This window comes from Sebastes umbrosus, chromosome 15 (genome assembly GCF_015220745.1).
Source record: "Sebastes umbrosus isolate fSebUmb1 chromosome 15, fSebUmb1.pri, whole genome shotgun sequence".
In the NCBI taxonomy this organism is placed as follows: Eukaryota; Metazoa; Chordata; class Actinopteri; order Perciformes; family Sebastidae; genus Sebastes; species Sebastes umbrosus.
In genome coordinates, this window is record NC_051283.1 from 16,473,110 (window position 1) to 16,496,742 (window position 23,633).

General features: G+C 39.7%; 2 protein-coding genes and 1 long non-coding RNA gene across 3 annotated transcripts in view; 1 reads left to right on the forward strand and 2 right to left on the reverse strand.

Moving 5' to 3' along the window:
* The window catches only part of elp2 (elongator acetyltransferase complex subunit 2), a 37,087-nt gene extending 26,984 nt beyond the window's left edge, over positions 1–10,103 (forward strand). The window contains exons 18-22 of the mRNA XM_037795302.1: positions 330–522; positions 4,483–4,604; positions 5,548–5,690; positions 8,186–8,299; positions 9,439–10,103. Coding sequence (XP_037651230.1) covers positions 330–522; positions 4,483–4,604; positions 5,548–5,690; positions 8,186–8,299; positions 9,439–9,631 — 765 coding nt within the window. The 3' untranslated portion in view covers positions 9,632–10,103. The remainder of the gene's footprint in view (positions 1–329; positions 523–4,482; positions 4,605–5,547; positions 5,691–8,185; positions 8,300–9,438) is intronic.
* Positions 5,310–17,472, reverse strand: LOC119503484. The gene is made up of 4 exons (XR_005210330.1): positions 17,245–17,472; positions 14,431–14,523; positions 8,190–8,278; positions 5,310–5,680 (listed from the first exon to the last, which is right to left on the reverse strand). It is a non-coding gene; the product is annotated as an uncharacterized LOC119503484 (long non-coding RNA).
* Positions 17,473–18,896: 1,424 nt separating this feature from the next.
* gabbr2 (gamma-aminobutyric acid (GABA) B receptor, 2) overlaps positions 18,897–23,633 on the reverse strand; it is a 210,646-nt gene continuing 205,909 nt past the window's right edge. Inside the window, exon 19 of the mRNA XM_037794380.1 lies at positions 18,897–22,708. Within this exon, the coding sequence (XP_037650308.1) occupies positions 22,543–22,708 (166 nt within the window). The 3' untranslated portion in view covers positions 18,897–22,542. The remainder of the gene's footprint in view (positions 22,709–23,633) is intronic.

Below are 23,633 nucleotides of genomic sequence, written 5' to 3' on the forward strand. Positions count from 1 at the left end.
AGCATCAAATAACTCATTAAAACCCAACATATCAAAAAAATGAACACTTGAACTTCCTAAAATGACAGAAACCAACTTTGGGAAAATTTAGATTTTGACTTTTTAGTTTGGTCCATGTCCCATCCACAAACATGAAGGGGGCCAGATTTATGACTTATACTGCAGCCAGCCACCAGGGGGCGATCGAGATGTTTTGGCTTCTGATTTGGGGAGCTGTCATGTCGTCCATCTTCATATACAGTCTCTATACAGTCTATGGTTTCAAGATGCTTTTTCAATATGATGTTTTTTTTTCTCTGTAGATAAACTATTCTAATCCGTCTTTCCAGGCATCTAAAGCTGAGCATGCAGCAATTCTGCTGTGGAGTACAGCTACGTGGCGTCAGCTGCAGACGCTACCGTGCCACACCCTTACCGTCACCCAGATGGCCTTCTCCCCCGATGCACAACTCCTATTGGCTGTCTCCCGTGATCGCACCTGGTCTTTATGGAGACGGAACCTGCCTATGCCTGAAAGTCCAGGTGAGAGAGTGGAAGGAGTTGTCACTAAGTGGCTCCACCTTAAAAAGACTGTATCATTTATTTTTCTTTCTAATGCAGTACAGTTCAGGATGAGGTAATAGTTTTTCATGGTGTTTTGCAAATAAATTTAGCTTGATTAAAAATTTTGTTTGAATGAATTTCAAGACAAAGAGATAATATTGGAGCCTTGCTGGCAGACAACGCCAGCTCCCTAAAACAAATTAATTAAAACAAGGTAAACCCACTGAGCAGATTTGTTCCAAATCAAATCAAATTCCAAGTCAAGCTGGCCTGATTAGAAGGAGTCCCCTAATTAATACTATGAAGAGCCAAACAAGTGATGCGTCAACTGAGAGTAGTCCAAAAAGGAGCTAATAAAAGAAGATTATTTATTAAATTAAACCACAGATGCAGATTTATGTAAATTGACCACAATTTGAGTTGCACTAACTTCCCCCCTATAACAAACATTAATATCTTTATTGCACGTAATACTTTGGATAGTAGGTGCAGCAAAGCTTTAAATGGCTTACAAGGGCTTTCAGAGGGACACTAACTACGCAGAATACAACAGATGCCTTCCTGTATTCAACTTCATTTATTACCAGAGGGCTTGTCATTATGGCAAAGTTGCAACTGATTGCGATAGCTCATCAAAACTGTGCTTGTGTGCATATCATGTCAGTATCAAGATGAAGAAGGAAACTATCAATGCTGGAAATACACTTCTAAAGCTGTGCAACCATTGTTTAAGGAAATGCAAACATATCGGTAGTGTAGTGGCTTGTTCTCGGCCTTTAGTTTGATTTCAGGCTCCTGGGACCAGATGCAGACTCACCCACAACAATACAACCTTTGTTATTTTTTGACATATTGCAAACATCAATCTAAAAGCCTCTCTTTGTAGCTCTATATCACTCATTTAGTCTTGTTTTGCTTGACCTTTGACCTTTTCTAGTCTTAACTCAGTGGTGGTGACATTAATGGTTAGAGGAACAGATTTGTTCAGGAAGGTCACCACTGTCAGTATCCACGTGGTCTGAGAAATTAATTAAATCCTCTCTAGAGCCAAACCCCTAAATACTTCTGTGGAACTCCACTTCTCATATTATAGCCTATAACTATTTGCAATTGATTTGAACATTTAATACACCACTTTCTTTTGTCTGTGGTGGAAACAAGAACCTCATCCTCATTGTCTGCACATGTCAATGTGGTATGAAATTCCCCTTATTATATAATTTCTCTGACGTACTTCCTCTACTATCATGAGAATTTCTGTCCTGCTCCAGATTCCATTGCAGCCATTTTCTTATAATTCAATCCATTTGTTAATCCCTTTTTATATATTATCAGTATATGTTATTGTTTGATGTTAATTCAACAACATGGATTAGAGATTTAAAAAAAATAAAACTACCCCCTTTTAAAGCTTAAAACCACATATTGCAGAATAACATCCATTTGCTACCGCTTATCTAGGGCTGGGTCGCGGAGGGCAGCAGGCTTAGCAGGGAATTCTAGACATCCCTCTCCCCAGCAACTTTTTTCATAATAACAGTGCAGAGTATAATGTACGGATTTAAAAAGTAATCCTCGTCTCTGATTGGCTATTCCTGCTCTGAACATACATGTGATCACTTGAGAGCTGCTCTTAAAGTGATAGTTTGGGTGTTTTGAAGTGGAGTTGTATGAGGTACTTATCCATAGTAGGCGTATTACCTACAGTAGACGGCGGTCGGCACGCACCCAGCTTGGAGAAGAGGACCGGCACCGGAGCAAAGCAATACAGTGCTGTGGACGGGGCCGGCAAAAAAACACATATATACACATATTTTAGCCACCTAAAAAAATTTATATCTGTTTAAGTGTATGCTATATTTAGAATATTTTTCGACGGCAAACTGAACTGAAACTTATCTATACGGTTTTGTCATGAGCATAGATATGTTTCATTTTCAGTTCAGTTCCCCATTGGAAAGGAGAAGGAAAGGGCTGTCTGACGGCAAGATAAAGCGGTGAATATATTCTAAATATAGCGTACACTTAAACTGAGTGGCTCAAATACAGTTTTCTGCCGTCCCCATCCACAGAACTGTATTGCTTTGCTCCGGTGTCGGTACTCCTGTCTGTTTCTCCAAGCTGGGGGCGTGCCTACCGCCATCTACTGTAGGTAATACACCTACTATGGATAAGTACCTCATACATACCATTTCAAAACACCCAAACTATCACTTTAAAGGTTACTCTTACACTTTGCTGTAAGTAGGAGTAAAAAAGTTCACTCTTTAGAGCACTCTTAAGTGTAATTCTTAGAGGTTTGATCAATATGGGCCCAGATTGGGTATTGGCCAGATTTGAGCTGTCCACATTAAACATTGTTTCCCAGCCACTTTCATTATATAAAACAGTTATAAACTGTCTGAAACAAACCAACAAAAAATAGGCACTAATATCAGATCAGTTCTTCTGTTGGCCAATGTACTGAGTTGGTAGAGAAAAAGGTGGAATTTGTGCATCCCCACTTTCCACTCACCTCCTGCAGGGCCCCTGTTGTAAACAACAGCGTGCTCCTGGAGAGTTTGTTTATATGAGAGCATCTCTGCACCTTGACTCAGACAAATAACCCGATCCTGCATTCGAGGTGAGCAGAACATGACATTTAAGCCCAGAGGATTACCTCCCACCTGCACCTGGTAACGCATCTTACGGCTCTTTTGGCAGCTCACAATGGTCTTAATGGGCACCGGCAGAGGCTAAGCAGTCCTGCACTCTCCTGTTTGCCTGTATGGTGGACTGCACCGAGACGCGGGTGGTGTTTGTGAGAGAGGAAGGGAGGCGGTGGAGGGTTTGGAGGGGAGGGGGTCCCGTCTGTTCTGGTTGGCTGCTGAATCACTCAAGGTGATTGTGAAGAACACACACACACACATACAGTCTCACAGACCAGACCATACCAGGGAAGGTTAAACGAAGTCAGAGCTGATCAAACAAACTGACTCCCTCCATTCTCACGTCTTCTGTCTCTTCTTTCCCTCTTACCTGTTTTTGTCTAACCACGTCCTCCTCTCTTCCTCTTCCTCCTCCCTCTTCCTCTCCATCATGGGTCAAGCACCCAGACATCGTCATTAAGGAGACACTGTTACCTTCCTCCCCTCCTTGTCTTCTTTTTCTGTGTAGCCTTTTGTATGTGCTGCTCTCTTATCTTCTTGATGTATTTCGCTTATTGTGTCTCAACTGAACGCACCTCATCTTTCTTCTACTTTGTCTATTTCTGGGCTCCATTTTTCTGTGAGATCGGCCTGAACAGCCCATCGTGCCCCTCACTGTCCTCAGATGAGTGTGTTAATGGAAGAAGGTGCAACGCCTTGTGTGTCCCAAACAACACACCCACAAATATGTGTGCATTCGGTTGAGAGGATGTTGGGAGCACATAGACACGACATGGTGGTTAAGTCAGACTTTAGTGGCGACACTGGTTTTTCAGCTGTGTGTACATGACGGCTCGGTTATGTGTGTGTGTGTGAGTGCCAGTGTAGAGCAACACTGCTGTAGACGCGCTGACAGGCGGCTGCCACCAGCATACAAACAAGCTCTCTGGGGAAAACCAATCTGGGGTCTGAAATGACTTAGGCTGGGGAAATAAACAGCAGCAGGTCATAAACCAAAACTGACTGAAATGGAGGGCTGGAATGAGGTTCTCTGTCTTGTTTGGTTGTTTATTTGTCGCCAGGGATAGCCTTTTGTTGCTGCAGAGCAGTGAAGTAGAGATCGAGACATGCGGATGTCGTGCTGCAATAATCATGACACAAAGTTTTGACTACCAGCTCATCCGTCATCAAAAAAGAAGTGTCAGAGAAGTGTGACAGAAGATATGTAGTGTTGGGATTGAGAATAGCATTTTGAGTTTGAATTCAGTCTTTATAATGATCTCTGTACTTGTTTGTGTTTGTATCCATGCAGAGCCCCAGTTCTCGCTGTATGCACACACAGGGAAAGACACGGCCGTACACAGCCGAATCATCTGGGCATGTGACTGGAGCCCAGACAGCAATTACTTTGTGACATCTAGTCGGGACAAGAAGGTAAGTCTTTGCTTTTAGGGTGATATAGTGATGGTTGCACATTAAGGTAGTAATGTAATGAATGCATCTTTAAGCCTCCGTGCCGGCAACAGCTGTGGCTGGAGGCATTATGCTTTCAGGTTGTCCGTCCCATTCTCGTGAACGCGATATCTCAGGAACGCCTGAAGGAAATCTTTTCAAATTTGGCACAAACGATTTTGGTGGTCAAAGGCAGGGCTGCACAATTAATCGAATATTAATCCCGGTCAAGATTTGGGCTTCCCACAATTAAATGAACATGATCGCCTGCGATATTGACATTTAAAATACGTGCTCCGCTCATAGAAAACTCTGCTGCATATCAAATCGACCGATTCCTAAACTAATAACCAGCCACCAGGGGGTGATTGAGATGTTTGGGCTTCACTTTTGGGGAGCAGTAATACCACCGCTGTGCACCCTACAGTGGCAGCCTGTGAGAAACTTTCCTGAGTGTTGTGGCTGCAGTCCAGAGTGGACCACTCTACGAGTCAGAGATGGCCACAGTGTAGGAGGATTGCAATGTCATTTTTTCCCTACATTGTGCAGCCATAATTGTATATTAGCAGGAATGTAGCACAACATTGAAGTGAAAGCAGTGCTGTGTTTATTTAAATGTTAAAGTGCAATACAAATATTTTGTCGCTAAAGTCAATAAATAATCGTGGTAAATAATCGTGATCTCAATATTGATCAAAAAAATCGTGATTATCATTTTGGCCATAATGGTGCAGCCCTAGTCAAAGGTCAAGGTCACTGTGACCATACCTCAGGAATTCACATTCTAATTATTACAATTTCACACAAATGTCTAATAGGATAAAATGATGAAGTGATAACATTTTGGACAGAAATGGATGTAAACTACAACTTGACTGGTTCAATGATTTTGATTGCTCATACAAGTTTGTGTGTGTGTGTCCAGGTGATAGTGTGGGGGCCGTGCAGTTTAGAGGACTCTGAAGACTCCGTGCTTCCTCCTGAGATTAAACCATGTTCTTCCATCTTGGATGTGGGAGATTCTGCTACTGCTGTGGCTTTCTGCCCAGTCCTCTGCTCTGATAACAGGTACACACACACAGACACCTGCATATTTTCTATTTTGTATTATGGCCAACATTACAAGTAAGTGTGACCAACCAAGATAATATCTATTTCATTGTCTGTTTCGAACAGTTTAGAAAATTCTACTGAATCTGAAACTCTGAGTTCTGTACAATGAAAACACACTACAAAGAATTAAAAACAGAATTGTTTTTTTTAACCTTTATTTATCCAGGATGGTTCCAGCCTAAAAGTTTCACACATAAAATCACAAATAACAGACCTAAAAACAAAACAGCAAATAGTTAAAAACATAACAGACAAGTCACAAACTTAAGACGAACAGCAAATTACGAGTTAGTAGTGTCGTTGAGTAACAGGACGAGTACAGTCAGTGTTCAAATAGTTCCTAATCCTGTTTTTAAAATATCGCATGCTTATAAAATAATAGGGTTTAAAGTGTCTCTGTAGCTCACACCAAGATGAGGGTGCCAAAACTTTGAAATATAAACTATTTAAGTCCTTTTAAAACACATCATCAGTCATACTAACGCTCTTCAAGTGATTGGATATTTTATGTAAATGCTATTTGATTTGGGCTTTGGAAAAACCTCAAATAACCAATAACCTGCCGGACTCTTTAGTTTTTAATTTTATTTAATTAGAGAAGACAAAACAATTACCCAGAAATAGTTTTTAAGGCAAAAGGTCTGTTCTGTTGAGGACATGAGTTACCTAATGACTAAAATGGCTCAGCAACCAAATTATGAAGGTAAATATGTTGCAAATTGATTGAGTTTCTGACTTATGAGAACTAGTAGAATTAAAATCTGAAGTCACAGACAAAAACAAAACACGAGAGCCTGTAGAAAAATTGTGAACTTCCTGTGTTCTGAATGCAAAGTCACAGAAAAAAATATTCACAAAATGTGTAGATTGATATTTATATAAATACAGTGATAGCTGCAAACTTGTAATCCAATATTTACTCATTTACTTTTTTACTTGATCGCATTTTCCAGTACAACCACAACTCGGTGAATACAACCTCGCGATCTGTCACTGCAACTTCACAAATGTGCTCTCTCACATCACAAAGTAATGAATCCGTGTGACATGTCTTTTGCAAAACTCACCTGTAACTGTGGACGTGAGCGAGCAGAGCAGGTTGATTGGCTATTGGCTTCTAAATGCTAACAGTAAGTAGCCTAGCTATGATGCTAACTTCCCAGTACAAACACTTGAATAGCCCTTATTTAAATCATTAGGCCCTAAAAGTTGTAGAATGCACTAATAGCTGAATCCAGAGTTATTTCCCTTCCTCCGTTCATGTGAATGAGACCCAGACCGAGGCTGGAACGAGGCCTGAGAGGCGGAGTTAAAGGAAATGCTACTGTGCCTGCTTTATGAGCCCAATGATACGGGTACTTTATCAATTTTTGGCATCATGCGCCACTGAGCCACTGGCCTTCCCCCTCTCTGGTCTCTCACTTCTACAGCTACAAGTGAGTTTTGCAACACATTTATTGCAAGGAATGTTGCAAAAGTCATGGTGCGCAGATTCATTACATTGTGATGTGGGAGAGCACATTTGTGAAGTTGCAGTGACAGATTGGAGAGGATGTTTTCACCGAGTTGTGGTTTTACTGGAAAATGGACTCGGGTAAAAAAAAAAAATTATTAAATGTGGGATTACCAGTTTGCAACTGTCATTGTAGTAATGTAAATATTAATCTATACATTTGTGAATATATTTTTTTGTGACGAATTCAGAACAAGTGTGTGAACATTTTCTGAGGGAAACATACAAGTTCACATTTTTCAATAAGGTCTCATGTGTTTTGTTTTTGTCTGACTTCAAATTCAGCTCACGTGTGTGATAGATTCATGTGTTCAGATTTTTGTTCTACAAATTCTCACATCAAGTCTACAAGCTCAATCATTTTGCAACTTATTTAGCTTCATACCAAATACATGAGTTTATCATATAAATAATACAATATAAATACAATTTATCATTTAATAGACAAAGAACTCTGAATTTGTTTACAGAATAATTAGCTTTTAAAAATGAAAAGTTGTTTGTATTTATTTTAAGGCGCAAAGAAGTAGAGAAGAAGTTACCTGCTACGGCTCAGCACAATCTATGCTGAGCTACGGGAATGCCGAGTCTACAAATCACAGATCATTGTGTAGGCACGACGCAGAAGTCTGACTTCAACATCACATTTGATATTAGAATACTTAGTACAGCTACAATGCACCAATATCGCTTTAGGTCAGGGCCTAGTGGGCTCCTTGATAGAATTGATATAAATACAGATTTTGTAATAGTATAACGAGATTCATCCTTTAAAGCCCCTGATGAAACATTTTAATCCTGTGGAATTTAATTTGTTTAAAGTATCTAAAATATGTAGTGGAGTCAAAGAAAGAACATTTTGCACAATTTCAATTTTGTTTCTAGGCCATTGCCTTAGGGTTTGAGCCAAGTTTGTGTGTTTGTGTGTTTTCCACAGCTACCTGCTTGCAGTTGGCCTGGAGTGCGGCAGGATCTTGCTGTACAAGTGGAGCCCTGGCCAGGAGCCTGCTGGAGGACACGACTGGAGCAGCTGTGGAGAAACGGACATCTCGTATCCTTACAACACACACACAGTTCAGCTGAAGTTCATAGTATGCGACTTTGAAAGGCCTCCAATGGCCACTGGCAGAAGATGTAAATGACAGTGTGTCACGGTAACAGTAGTGTGGCTTCAGTTTGATAGCTGGTGAGAGGCAGAAGCTCTCGGTTATGTAGTATGGAGAGAAAAAAGGCAGCAGGCTGCTTGATTTGAACGGCTGCGTTCCTTTGAGCTGGGCAGCAGCGAGGCATCGACAGGTACTTGTGTGTATTTCTGTGTGCGTTGTATCCCACATGGGTGTGTGAGTCATCGTCTGTAGAGCTCAGGAAGTGAATTGATGACAGGTATCTTTGTTGTGTATTTGTATCAGAAGGCTTCAGCGTTTGGCTTCAGTGCTGCTCACAACCACACATAATTTGATTGGTGGTCTCTATAAAGGCCGATAAGAAGAGCCGATCAGATGAGGTATGGATTCTGAATTGAAACGTTTTCAATACTCGTTTGCCTGCTTTCTCGCCTGCTCTTTAATTGGCTCTGAGAGCGATACATCTGGGCACGCACGCACGCACGCACGCACACACACACACACACACACACACACGTGCCAAGTAAACTCACTGATAATCTTATAAAAACAATATAGGCCTAAAGGATATATTATATCTTAGGGGTATCACAGGTTTGATTCTAAAGCGGAGATTGATCAAAATTAGCATCCGATTTCAGCCATCGAAATCAAAAGCAGGATTGGCGATTCTTTTTCTCTCTGCCCCCGCCTACTTGCATGCGTCCGAAGGAAAAAAACATGAACACTTCAAAGACGACACAGCGTATCTTATCTGTAGACCGCAGCTCAAAGACGACACAGCGTATCTTACCGGTCGTCTGCAGCTTAAAGACGACACGGCGTGTCTTACCGGTAGTCTGCAGCTCAAAGATGACATGGCGTATCTTACCGGTAGTCTGCAGCTCAAAGATGACATGGCGTATCTTACTGGTAGTCTGCAGCTCAAAGATGACATGGCATATCTTACTGGTAGTCTGCAGCTCAAAGACGACACAGCAATATCTTACCGGTATTTGTCTGGATTTTGTCTAATGCTTGTTCTGTCATCCAGAGTCGTTTCCCTTCATCACACATACTTTCTCAGACAAAGCCACGCTTTGACGGTCAAGAGGCTCCGCTGGAGGCCGAGGACCGGCCGAGTAGGTCGAGAGAACAAGATGGATGGACAGACTGACGGAGAGAGTGGAGTCGAGGAGGAGAGCTCCTGGGTCCAGCTTGCCAGCGCCAGCGCCGACCACTCTGTCAAAATCTTCAACATCAACAAACGGGCTCTTTAGCACCACCAACAGTGACACTATTATGTCTCTCGCACGCAGAGAGACACTTGGACTGAGGGCCACAGGCCTGACTTTGGCACAAAGGCCACAGCTGCTCGCTGGCAAGCCATTCACTCCCTGTGACAGCCAGTTAAGTCATGGGTCAGTCGCAGGACAAATCCACAGCACACATGCCCCGCAGTCTGTCTGCACACAGCTGAACAGATTTGATGGGTGGAAGCAAGATGGTGAAAACACCATGACCCTTGGGTGGTATTTTGCTTAGACACTTCAAAGTGTTTTAGATCCAGAGAAGACAACGCTGCTGGATATCTGTACAGATTGCATATTTAGACTTGTCCAAGTAAACATTTATATGGTGAACGGATGCCTTTCAGTGACAAATTAAGGAAGTTAATCGCACTGGCAAGTATGGTGTGTATTTGTTTTCTGACAAATTAATTAAATGTTTTTTATATCCAAAAGTTAAAAAGTCTTTGGTCTCTCAATGAAGTTCTGATTGTAAAATCACAAAATTCTTAAATACAAGATGACTTAAGATCACAAAACATGAATAGTGTGTAGCAGAGCCATAACTTAAAGGGCCGCATACTCGGCTTGCCCTGGTAGTCTGCGTTACACGGTGTTCAGGAATGCACCGATTACATTATGTACCATCCGCCCCCACCGTCGTTTTGCTTGTTTTTATAGAAATAAAACCCATTTAGTTCATTTTCGCGTATCATTGGCGTGTTATCAATACACAGTCGGACGACGAACGATACAAACTGAAAGTCAAAGTGTCTGCTCCGTACAGCAGAGTAGCAGGAGTCCGATTTCACACACGGTACGAGAGAGAGTTGACAGACAAGACGATGGCGGAGGATTTGGTGTCAAAGTGAAAAGCAAAAGTGCCTATTTTGAACCATAACGTTAAAGTTGTTTGCAGTCGATGTGCGCGGTGCAGCAGCGCCGGGTGGAAACCTGCGGCCCCCTAACGAAAGCTCGACCGGGTATCGACCGTGTATACTACAGGCAATCTCATCCAAGTCATGTTGCTCTGTTTCAGGTGCTAAATGTGAGATTGGGAGCACTTCTATTGCCTGCACACAGCTCTCAACATGGAGACAGCTGAACCGGCGGCTCGCAGCTAACAGTGAAAACAATGGCAACAGTGCTGACATCAATAACAGTGTTTACCTGGGGAGGACCCAGAGGGTGGTTGCTACGCTTCCACAACAACGTCGTCGGTTGAGATGGCGTTATCAGCTGTATGAAAGCAGTGCAGAGTGGCGGCTGCATGCTATGTAAACAAAGCACAGAGAAGCTCGGATTACAACACACATAATGGGAGAGTGACATCATTCTCTGCTCAAGTAGACATTACTCCACTATATCTTTACATAGCAAATACAGTATATAATTTATATTAATGCTCTGGATATCATATAGAGCTCCTTTAATGTATTTTTACATCTTCCAGGCAGCCGGTGGTTTCCATTTATTTTTGTATGAAAAACAATTCGCAGACTCTTGAAACTTGCACGAGTCGTTCAATCAATTACAATTATGACAAACTTATCAATCAAATCTGCATTTATTTTACATCATTATTATTTAACCTTACAAGTTACATTATTATTATTATTATTATGAGGTAATACAGACTTTTCAAATCAATCTGCACTTACAACAATGGAACCTACTTCCCACTTTACATGAATTTGAATATTGTTCGCAGTAAGTGTACATGAGTCGTAGATGGTCCATTACAGGCAAGACTTTAAACATTACAGTAGATTAAGATCAATCAATGCAGGACTGTCCAGTTATTGAACACAGCAGCTTAAATAGATTAAGGTACAACCTGCTTTTGGAGACTGAGCGGAATTCTCAAGGACAGAGGAAGACTAGGTCTTAGATTTACTACGGGCTTAGCTGAGTGTGCCGTCATTATACGTCAGCCATAAATTTACCTGCAGGAGATTGTAACTACTGGCCATAACTCTCTCTCTAATCACGTATCCTGGTATGTATTGGAGGCATCAGTCAACCCACACCGCACACGCTCCTCCAGGAAAGGGCTGTTTTTCAAACAGTGAAATGAGGTTTTGGGACAATATGGCCATATATCAAGGGGATTTTCCACATCATATATAACATAATGTAATTATTGAATCATTATCAGTGATATTTCAATTTAAGCATGAATGATCATCTTTGCTGGGGATTTTTCATCAACACATCCGTGTGAGGAGCTCTCTCGGCTCTTTGCTCTGACTAGCATACTAATACACGGGGCATATGCTCCTTCTCAAATGTCCTCTCCAGTGTGCCCTTGACCACTCGTCTTGATGAGGTTAGATTGCCATAATGTGGTACTGAGGAGGGATTAGAAGGCATGTCGGAAAATCCTTGAATGCTGCAGATTAATGGGGAGAATGGTGACCAGTGGCACAGGTAATAAACCACTGACAAAAGGTTACTGGCACTTCAGAAACACTGCCGTAGAAAGGGATTTGAACGAGGGAATACTGTAAATGAATATATCATTATGGTTTGGAGTCGTGTTGGTTTTCCTGGGCGAATAGTCTGATTTGAATGGAAATTGGCAGCTCTTTTTTAATGGCATTAATTAAACAATATAGGTAGTGTTGTAATTAAATAATAATACAAATTGTGACATTTCAGCCTTCTTGAGATGGAGAATGTGTCAGAAATATTTTTTTTTAACAGTAAGATTTGTACTGTTAGTGTGCTGCATGTGTATATCTATGTATGTATGCACGGTTTGCCTTGCTGTAGTTTGTGAATGAGTCATACGTCAGTGCACATTATTATTGTGTAAGGGGGTGTATGTATTTTTCTGCCTCAATGCTTCCTGCGGTATATTAAGACTTTTCGTGGTAAGGAACTTGCCGTTTTCGTCTCCGACCAAGCCTTCCTTTCTCCAACGGAGCCACCACATGTGAAGGAGGATACACAGACGCTTCCCTTCCACTGACGTCCAGGTCAACTTAATCAACCCGCCTTCCATTTGCACAGCATGATCCCACTGAGACATGAGAGAAGGTCACGCTTTTACACACACTGGAGCGTTTCTTCCTATGGAAGCAGCTCGGCAAAAATTCTGTGATTATCTTTGAATCAGTAAGCAGCAGCAGAGGCATACTGGGTTTAAAAGCTTTGGTTCACTTGATTCCCCACTGAGATTTATGAACAACAATTATTGCCATCACAAGGTTATCAGTTGTCCTGCAGAGTCATGTAGAATATCAGCTGCTTAAAGAAACAAGGCAGAAGTGAGCATGGCTCACAAACCCCCCCCACTCAGTGCTTGACACCTACTAAAGTAGGGCCAAACGTTTTGCCTTTTTGGAACTAATGGAATTAGTCTATTGATCACAATTTAGCTTGTTATTAGCTCACCTTCCTCAGGACTAGACCACACTGTCAGCCATCATACCAAATTTGAAGTTCCCAAGTTAAATAGTTTCCGATTTCTGCTCCGGAAACGAAAGAGTGACACGCGAACGGATGGACGTAAGGACATGCGGAAGGACACCATATACACCCGACTACGTTGTCGCAGGGGTATAATAATAATATGACATTTTTGGAAACATGCTTATTCTCTTTCTTGCCAAGAGTTAGATGGGTAGATCAATACCACTTTCATGATGTAGCTGACTATGGAGCTAGAGGAGGTGGTTACCTCAGCATAGCTTACAGACTAAACAGGGGGAAACAGCTAGACTGGCTTCTTCTAAAGTTTAAAAAATATGCGTACTAGAACCTCTAGAGCTCAGTGAATAATTCACTTGTATTTCTAGCTTCATAGTTAACATAGAAACATGAGAAATCATTTCCTCTAACTCTGAGCAAGAAAGCAAATAAGCGTATTTTCCAAAAGGTCAATCAATATTTTTTCTGTTCATCATTACGAGCAACCCTTTCACATCGTCACATTGTTTTCACAGTGTCACTATATATAAGTAGTTTATAGTCACTTTAAAGATTCAATTCACCCAAATTATAAGAACATATTTTGGGCGACTGTGGTTCAGAGGGTAGAGCAGGTCGTCCACCAATCGGAAGGTCGGTGGTTCAATCCATGGCTCCTCCAGTCACATGTCAATGTGTCCTTGAGCAAGACACTAAACCTCAAATTGCTCCCGAAGGCAAAGCCATCGGTGTGTGAATGAGTATTTAGATTAGAGCCTGATGGCCAAAGTTGGCACCTTGCATGGCAGCCTCTGCCATCAGTGTGTGAATGTGTGTGTGAATGCTGACATGTAGTTTAAAGTACTTTGAGTGGTCGGAAGACTAGAAAAGTGCTATATAAATGCAAGTCCATTTACCATAAGTATTATAGGAACTATTTTATCAGTAGAAAGAAGTTCCAATGAAAACTATTCACAGTAAGGTCAGTGGATTGCCAGAGAAACAAGGCCACTGTTTCTTGAAATACAAGTTACAGTTACATTTTTTCAAAGCTGTGAGCACCACTAACAGAATTCTATTAATCTTCATCGTATTATGACTTCCAAAACATGAACACTACCACTTTCTAATAATTCTCCCTTTCTGACAGATTTGTAAGTTGTAAATAATGGCTAAATAATAATGGCTTAATCATTCACTGATGCTTTATAGAAAACATTTAACCCATTAATAAGAACAACTTTCAGATTGCTGGGTTGTGAAAAATTCCTCTGCCAGGTGTTAATCCTTGTTTTAGTTTTTTGATTTGTAAGGAAGACCCTTTAATGGACCACTTCAAGTAAAATTCCAGGATATGTAAAGTGTCTGTTACTTACAACAAAATGACAGTAGAGGATTTAGTTCCAGCCAGCTGCTGCACAGCTTCTCCTCAACAAGGAGTGCAGTTTGCAACCGCGTCTAGCATCCACCTGCAAAACATTTGAAAGTGAGGATGAAGAAAAGCTCTGACAACAGGACACGTGCACTCACAGATATGGATGACACACACAATGACACTTTCAGTAACCCACTCAGACACACACTTATCCCCTCCATCCTGTTTGCCACTGGGTTCATCCTTACAGTTCAATTATTTATCGACCTCAAAAAAAGGCTTTTCATTACAAATTGTTTCTCCTTTGCAGTGTGTGAGGGCAGTAGGCAGCCTGCGCTCTGTGTGTGCGCCTTTTGGTGTACCAATTAAGATACTTAATGTTGACTGGCCAGTGTATCACATGGATGCACTTGCCTCCATTGTTTTGTTTTCTGCCTTTGAAGAGAGAGATCAACACGATTTTTTGACTCAGTGGCAGCATTTTTAACAGAGCACTGTAATGCCACATGAGTGTGTGTGTGTGTTGTGTGTTTTAGTCTTACCTCAAAGACCTGGCAAGCCTGGCACTTGAAAGTAATTAATTCTGTATCCAGTGAGCAAACAGTGGAGGTGTTTCTTTAACTGTGGATGTCTAGTAGCAAGATTGACATTCATACTAACAAATTAACACAAATTCTAACCAACAGTGAACACGATTTTGTTCTCTTTTTTGTCTGTCAGTGGGAGTATTCATGGCTCACTGTCACACTGCCATAACTTACTGAGACACTTGAATCGAACAGAGCCATTGTTAATGTTATTAGTAACACTTGTGCTTTTCCTACTATGATACGTCTGTTTTACGAAGGCCTCATATTGCAAATATATATATTTTTTTATTTTTCGACATACTATACTGACTTTTTTTTTTTTCGACATACTATACTATGACTTTTATTTTTTTATATACTATACTATAACTTTTTTGTTGACATATCCTAAAACCTTTTTCAAATTTCTTCGACATGCTGTCTTTTTTTCAACATATTATATGACCTTTTTATTAATTTTTTTCGACGTAATATAATATGACTTTTTTATTGTTTCAACATACTATACTATGACTTTTTTAATTTTTTCGACATACTATAATATGTCTTTTTTTCGACATACTATAATATGTTTTTTTTTCGACATACTATATGACTTATTTTTTCGACATACTATACCAATTTGTTGTTTTTTTCTCGATATACTATGTCTTTTTTTCGACATACTATACTATGATTTTTTTATTTTTTCGACGTAATATACTATGACTTTTTTATTTTTTCAAACAAACTATACTATGAATTTTTTATTTTTTCGACATACTATACTATACTATGACTTTTTTTTAACATACTATACTAGAGTTTTTTTTTTATTTCTTTAACATTCAATACTATACAATTTTTTTTATATACTATGACTTTTTTTGGACATACTACTGACTTGAAAAAAGACAGTAGAGTATGTCAAAAAAATAATAAAAACGTAATAGTATAGTATGTCGAAAAAAAGACGTCAAAAAAATAAAAGTCATAGTATAGTATGTCGAAAAAAAAGTCATAGTATAGTATGTCAGAAAGTCATCAAAAAGTCATAATACATTATGTCAAAAAAGTCAAGAAAAAGTCAGTTTCGTATGTCTAAAAAAATCATAAAAATCATAGTATAGTATGTCGAAAAAATAAAGTCATAGTATAGTATGTTGAAAAAAAGTCATAGTATAGTATTTAAAAAAGAAAAGACATAGTATGTCGATTTAAAAAAAAAAAAATAAAAGTCTTAGTATATTATTCCGAAAAAAAGTTTTAGTAAAGTATGTCAAAAAAATTAAAACAAAGTCATAGTATGTCGAAAAAAATAAAAAGTCATAATATTGTTTGTCAACAAAAAAGTCATAGTACAGTATGTCAGAAAGTCATCAAAAAGTCATAATACATTATGTCAAAAAAGTCAAGAAAAAGTCTGTTTCGTATGTCTAAAAAAATCATAAAAATCATAGTATAGTATGTCGAAAAAATAAAGTCATAGTATAGTATGTTGAAAAAAAGTCATAGTAGAGTATGTTTAAAAAAAGTCCTGGCATAATATGTTGAAAAAAAGTCATAGTATAGTATTTAAAAAAGAAAAGACAGTATGTCGATTTAAAAAAAAAAAAATAAAAGTCTTAGTATATTATTCCGAAAAAAAGTTTTAGTAAAGTATGTCAAAAACATTAAAACAAAGTCATAGTATGTCGAAAAAAATAAAAAGTCATAATATTGTTTGTCAACAAAAAAGTCATAGTGTAGTATGTTGAAAAAAAGTCATTTTATGTCAAAAAATAAAAGTCATAGTATAGTATTTAAATAAAAGTCATAGTATAGTATTTAAATAAAAGTCATAGTATAGTATTTAAAAAAAAGTCATAGTATAGTATTTAAATAAAAGTCATAGTATAGTATTTAAATAAAAGTCATAGTATAGTATTTAAATAAAAGTCATAGTATAGTATTTAAAAAAAGTCATAGTATAGTATTTAAATAAAAGTCATAGTATAGTATTTAAAAAAAAGTCATAGTATAGTATTTAAATAAAAGTCATAGTATAGTATTTAAATAAAAGTCATAGTATAGTATTTAAAAAAAAGTCATAGTATAGTTTGTCAGAAAGTCATCAAAAAGTCTAAATATAGTATGTCATAAAAAAGCCATAGTATAGAATGTCGAAAAAAGCAAAGAGAAACTACGAACAATAACCAGGTATTCTGACAACCCATACCCTCATGTCCAAAAGGTTTATAACTCACTCAAAGCTTGTGAGAAGCTCTCCAGTCCTCCTTTAACAGAAGCATGGTGCGTTTCAGCCTCCATACCTGCAGGCTTCAGTCAGCCTGCAACCTCACAACAACTCTGTGTTTACTGACAATTTGAACTTCTTCTTGGGGCACAAGTCCTTTTTTTAACAGAGATGTAATCCATCCAGGTTTGAGGGCACTTTGCGCGCACTGTCAGCTTCACACTATCACTAACAATGAGCTCACATGTTGTTGTCATCAACAGCACCTGGTCCTTCTACTTCTTCTTCTTTGGTGTTAATTGGCGGTTGGCAAACCAGTTTATAGGCGCATTACCGCCACCTACTGGACTGGAGTGTGGAGCAGCAGTAGATTGGCAGGAAAAAAATTAAAATAAATAAAATAAATAAAATAAATAAAATAAATAAAATAAATAAAATAAATAAATAAAATAAAGCTTCTCTGTTGCCTTGAGCTGTTTCACATTCACAGTTTTAGATTCCCTCTAATAATCTTGCATAATAATAATAAAGATCCAAACCAAAACCTCAGCGCCAGCTCTAATTTCAGTTTTACCCCAGCACAGTCTGTCTAAGATGGCTCATCTCAATGTATACAAGATCCCTCTCCAACAAGACATATTTATTTAAATACAGAAACAGAATCCTGGCTACAACCTGCAGGATCACAGTCAGTTTGCTGAATTATGCCCTCCAGATTAGGACTATGAAACCATGTCTCATATGAGATATCCCATATTCTGTGGAAAACAATAGTATCTTTAAAAACATTCACTCTGTTTTTTTGTCAGTATCATAGTACTGAGACAGCCCTTCTCAAAGTCACTAATGGCCTTTTAATGAATGCATGTGTTCAATTATTGTGCTGCTGGATTTAAACCTGCAGTAGACAGAATATTTTTGGCATCATTGGGCAAAATATTCCATAATAACCTTTCAGCATATTGTAATTCAAGTGTTCTGAGAGATAACTATACGTCTGCACCTCCTCATGGCTCTGTTTTCAGGCTTTAAACAATCTAGCCCGTAAAGGGAGACTTTGACCAATCACAGGTCATTTCATTGAGAGACAGCTCCCTATTGGCTGTTCATTCAACAGAGGCAGCTGTCAATCACTCGCAAACTCCGACCAAATGGTCAAACTAGCCAGCGCTGATCAAATATGAATCAATATTCTGTTACTGTAATGCTTATTTCTCGCCTCAAATGTTTTCAGAAACATCTTGTCGTGTACTGTTTAGCTGTAAAATGAAAAAGTTTGCTCTGGCTGGTGGGCAGTGCTTGGTATTTCCTCAACTGATCTATTTTCCAGAGCACGACGACTGAAGAATAGTTCAACTTTTGAAACGCTGCAGCGTGCACTGCATGTCATGTGACAAGGAATAACCAATCACAGCTGGCAAATATCTTTTCTTTCATCCATAAATATCAGTCTACGGTAAATATATGTAGGAGAAGTTAATCATTTTAGTGCAGGGCCACTAGATGCTACTAAAGAGTGACATTTTGCTGATTTCCCCCTTAGCAACTTTAAAAGTGCAGGTTGTGGACTGATTTCTTCATTGATTGACTGCTTTTAAATCAAGATTATGAATGCAAACATACTTTGGAGAACCACAGGAATGACTCTTATACATCAAAAGATTATTTTCAGTCTCACTTTATTTAACGATGATGTGAAAAGTAAAGGCTGTCCATAACATTCAGACAATAAAAGAAGAATGTTATTCAAATCCCCCCATAACAACTAATGGCTCCAAAAAAATGTTCAGGTGTTCCAAGTGTGATACTTATTTTATACAACTTTTTCATATCTATACCTCATCTGTACATAACATAGTTACAGATACTGTAAATAAAAAAAAATGACTTCCAAGTATCTTTGTGGTATATTCGTGAAATATCTCCTATGTAAAAATGAGAATGTACGTAAAGATCTTTTACATATACATATATATAGTTCTCTATTCTTTCCGTAATAAGAAAACAAGTTATTGCCCCTCTTGAACATGTTGCATTTAACGTAGGTTTTGTTTTCCATTTTAAACTCTTAATTGAACTTAACTCCGCGTGATACCACATATCAAACTGACAGAACAGTAACAGTATGGACCTGTGTGTTTTTTCCACTAAATATATACGTCATATTGTTATATTTTTGGACATGTATGTTTCGTGTTCTCCAGAAACCCTGATGATGACACATACAAAGATATAATTATATACGTATATGTCACTTTGATCTGCAAACTGAAAAGGTAAAAAGACCTGTGGCAAATACAAACCATCGGCATGACGTTATTTATTACAGGAAATTATGAGCCCTTGACCTATCACAATTGCATTTGAACAATTTCTCATCCATTTTTCATCCAAAAGGTTTGAAATGAATCTTACTAAAAACCAAAAAAAATCAGGGCACATCTTTTAAAAAACAGAACGATACCTGATGATCTGCATTTGGCATTTTAGATGGACTAAAAAAAGTCATTTTGTAATTTGGTAAATGCCAGGAGTGGGTTATTAGGATTGATCGGTTGCTACTACTTTCACTTTATTGCCCTCAGTGAATAACTGCTAAACCAGTAGCATAGTCGATATGATGATGTTGAGTTCGTCCACTGAGAATCTTGGCATTGACATGTGTGAGCTGATCAACAGGTTAAAAGAAATCCACGTTTTGTAAGGAAACGTAAAAATCTAATTGTAGGTGAGAAGATGAAACGACAGAGTGGATTTGTCACGACAGTTGCAAAAACAGAGGTAACTCTGTGAATTATACATTTCATTTCATGCCGTCTTGAGAAAGCCAAATACCAAATATTCCATACATGGACACCATCATCGGGGTATCAGCAAATTGTACACAATCACATATAATGTAATATATAAAATGTGCAGTTGGTTTTTCTTCTCCTGAAGGAAGAACCAACCCTCTGACAATGTCTCTCACTCACTTGTCAAGTGACCGTGATTCTCTGGTTGGCAAAGGTGCGGGAGAAGCCGTGACTCCTTGGAGGTCTGTGCTCGAGGTTTCCCTGCTCCTGTGCTCAGCAGGGGCTGGAAGGGGAGGAGCTCTCACGGGAAGTCACCCTGATATGTCCGGTAGCAGATGGATCTCTGCGAGCTTGTCTCCCACGCCGACTCTGTATCCTTGACTGGCCTTTTGACTGAAGCCAGTGTGTATAATCAGACCTCAACTTGTAGAGGAAATTCACCCCAGCTGAAGTGGAGCTTTCACCAAGTTCCCACACTGTCCCATGCATTGAGGCGTTGAATTTAAATAAATCTATGACACGTTGTACAATTTACAGATGTGTGGTCAATGTTGTAGTTTGCTGGGTCAGCGCCAATTTCACCCTATTTATGTCCTGCAGGCTACAAAATAAGACAACAGGCACAGCGTTCGACAAACGCCTTAAAAACTAAAAACCAAGACACCAATGGTGAAACATATGCTAAGAACAAACCTTCTCACACGTCACAAAAAGTCCTTTTTTTGTCCGCAGTTTGCTTTTCTCCTGCATGAGGACAGTTTACAAAAAAAAAAAAAAAGGACGACACTGTGTCGATGACCGTTTTGCTCAGTGCAGCCTTCTCGGGCCCAGTTCAACGGCACTGAATTACATTTCCATAGCAACTGAAGTATGTTCACTGTTGCTAAGTGTGAAGTGATTTTTCTTGACACTCGATATGACAGAAAGCCCTGTGTCTGTGCTTTATGCTCTATCACTGTGACCAGCAGTGGTGTCATCACCGTCTTGGAACTGAAAGCTACAGCCGGTTGGGGCTTATTACACGAGGCTCCCGTGTCTTCATCGTCTTTACTACCGCTCGTGGAAATTCAGGTCAACCATTTAATCCAAACTATGTGGAACTGGTAGACCTACATCCTTTCCAGTGTCACTTCTTGAGTGTTATTTCTTCCGAAGAAGTCATTGTGCCCTTTTGCCATTGACATGAACCCCGTCGCCCGTGTCTGTGCTGGTTAGCTGTGAGGGCTCGATCACATGGACATCTTAACAGTCTATTGAGACCACTCTGTGGGGATCAATATGACCAGGCCCGCCACTAATGCCTTGTCTGAAAAGCACCTGAATCCATAAGGTGCTCTCTTGCGTTTTAAGTGTACATCTGAATGTGTGCATTTCTTGGCATATAACACACATAAATAACAACTGTGGAACACTCTTGTGGTGTCTTTTAGCTCTATTTTCTAATATATTCAGCCTTGGAGACCTGTTAAAAGGCATAGCATCAATATTCTGAATAACATGCTTTCTGAGGACATATTAAGCAAGTTGTAAAATATGAAAGGCCTATGCAAAGTCTGATGTGAAATCTGATGAAACCACTGGTGCAAATTTAGCAAAGTGTGTCTTACTCCAAGTTAGAGGAACGGGTCTCTGGTGCCCCTTAATGTCCTGTGACTCACAAGCTTTGATGTATCTTACTTTGTTGCCCATAAGCTAATTTATCAACAGTTACGCAAACCAATTCAGATGTCTTTCATACGTGTGTCTAATTCTTTGTAGGGTCATAATTTCCTGCCTCTGCTCTACACTTAGAGCCCCTTTAATTGTCCATTCACAGCATATACAAAGCTTACAGTACATCAAAGTCAGAAATGATGATATTTACATGTCTCCACAAGAATGGGAAGGGGACGGGGAGTAAAGTGGATGATTTCCTTTGTTGGGTTTTGTAAATTCCATGTCTCCACACAGATATCCAGTCACTGAAGCAGTGAAATACTTAGATGACAAGCTCGCACGTCGCCGCAAGCACATACATACAACAGATAAGGAACAGAAACAGACAATCCCCTCTGAAGCAGATAAGGCTACACGTCAGGTCAGGGCTGGTCCACAGCTGTTCTGCTATTGGGGTGTCAGTGTGTCTGTGCATGTGTGTGTGTATTTGTGTATGTTTGTGTTTGTTTGACTGTGCATATGTGTATATACCTAGGCAAGGAGAGCAGATGAACATGGGGACATTGCTGTGAATCGTGGGAGTTTGTAAGGGTCATCCAGTGCCCACTCTGTCTCCTCCCACCCCTTCCTGACTGAGGGTTTCAGTTCTCAAGAGAGGCCGGGGTGAAGAGGTACGAAGAGTGATACTCGGCCTCCCCCACCCCTCCCCCCCCACCCCCTCCCTCTCTTCTTCCCCTGTCCTCCTTGTTCCGAGACAAAATACGCACATACGCTGATGATATCAGTCTGTTTGTTGTAGAAAAAAAGAACCATATATGTCTCCTCTGCAAAGAGCCAGGTGGGGGAGTGAATGAAGCTCACAGGCCAGAGACCATTACCCGGTAGGAGGGGGGCATGTGTCTGTGCCGTGGGCTGGAACCAGGGCTGCCGTTGGGGCTGGTGCAGCTGGCATCAACCCCTCCTATGGAAGGTAAATAGGCATGGTGCAGGATGGGCAGCTGCAAAGACAGTCGGCGCTGTATGCTGCAGATAGAGAAGGAAAGTTACAATGTAAGAGTCAGAGAGTTATTAAGTACATTTACTCAAGTACTGTACTTAAGTATAATTTTGAGGTACTTCATGTGCATATTTTAATTTCTTTGTGACATATCTTTGACCCCACATTTTTCTGAAAGCTGTAGTCACCAGTCACTTTGGAGATTATGATTTTACCAACCCTATTGACAATAATGCACTTCCTGTGCCTAGGCTGATAGTCTGTAGATATGCAGCCTATAAATAAGATATATTTTAATAAAATACAGTTGTATCGACAGAATACAGTAGAGCACAGAAGCCATTTCCATGCCGCAAGGCAGATGAGCGCTTGCTTCTGCCTGTCTTTTCTCATGAGGAGCGAGATCCCACGGATCCAAGCAGGACATCAGTTGAGTAGGCGGTCCTCAATATGACCCAGGACACATTTGCGTTCACACTGCTAAAAGAATGTGGCCGCATGTGGCCCGGACCACCTCTTAATGTGGTCTGAGTGATCGGATCTCAATGCATCCTCAATGCGTCTTGAGTGTGTTCACACCTGTATTTAGAGCTGTCCACTTGTGATCGGATCACCCAAGACGCATGTTAATACCAGGTCTGAACAGGGCCAAACAGTACTTTCCGTCCAACTACATAAAGAGCATAAAACTTCCTGCATTGGCACCAAACACTTTCATGTAAAAGTGCTGCAAAATCCAATATGAATGTAATCATTCTGGATACCAGGTTAGATTTTACACTCACTGCATGAGATAAAATGATAAAAGATTATGTATCTATTGTTAACTATAAATTACAATACCATACCGTATATAAAGTAGTCAAACTCTGCGCCAACAAACCCGCTGCTTATCAATACTAAACACTCACCTCCAGTTTATTTCATGCGTTGCTAAGTACTGACAAAGGC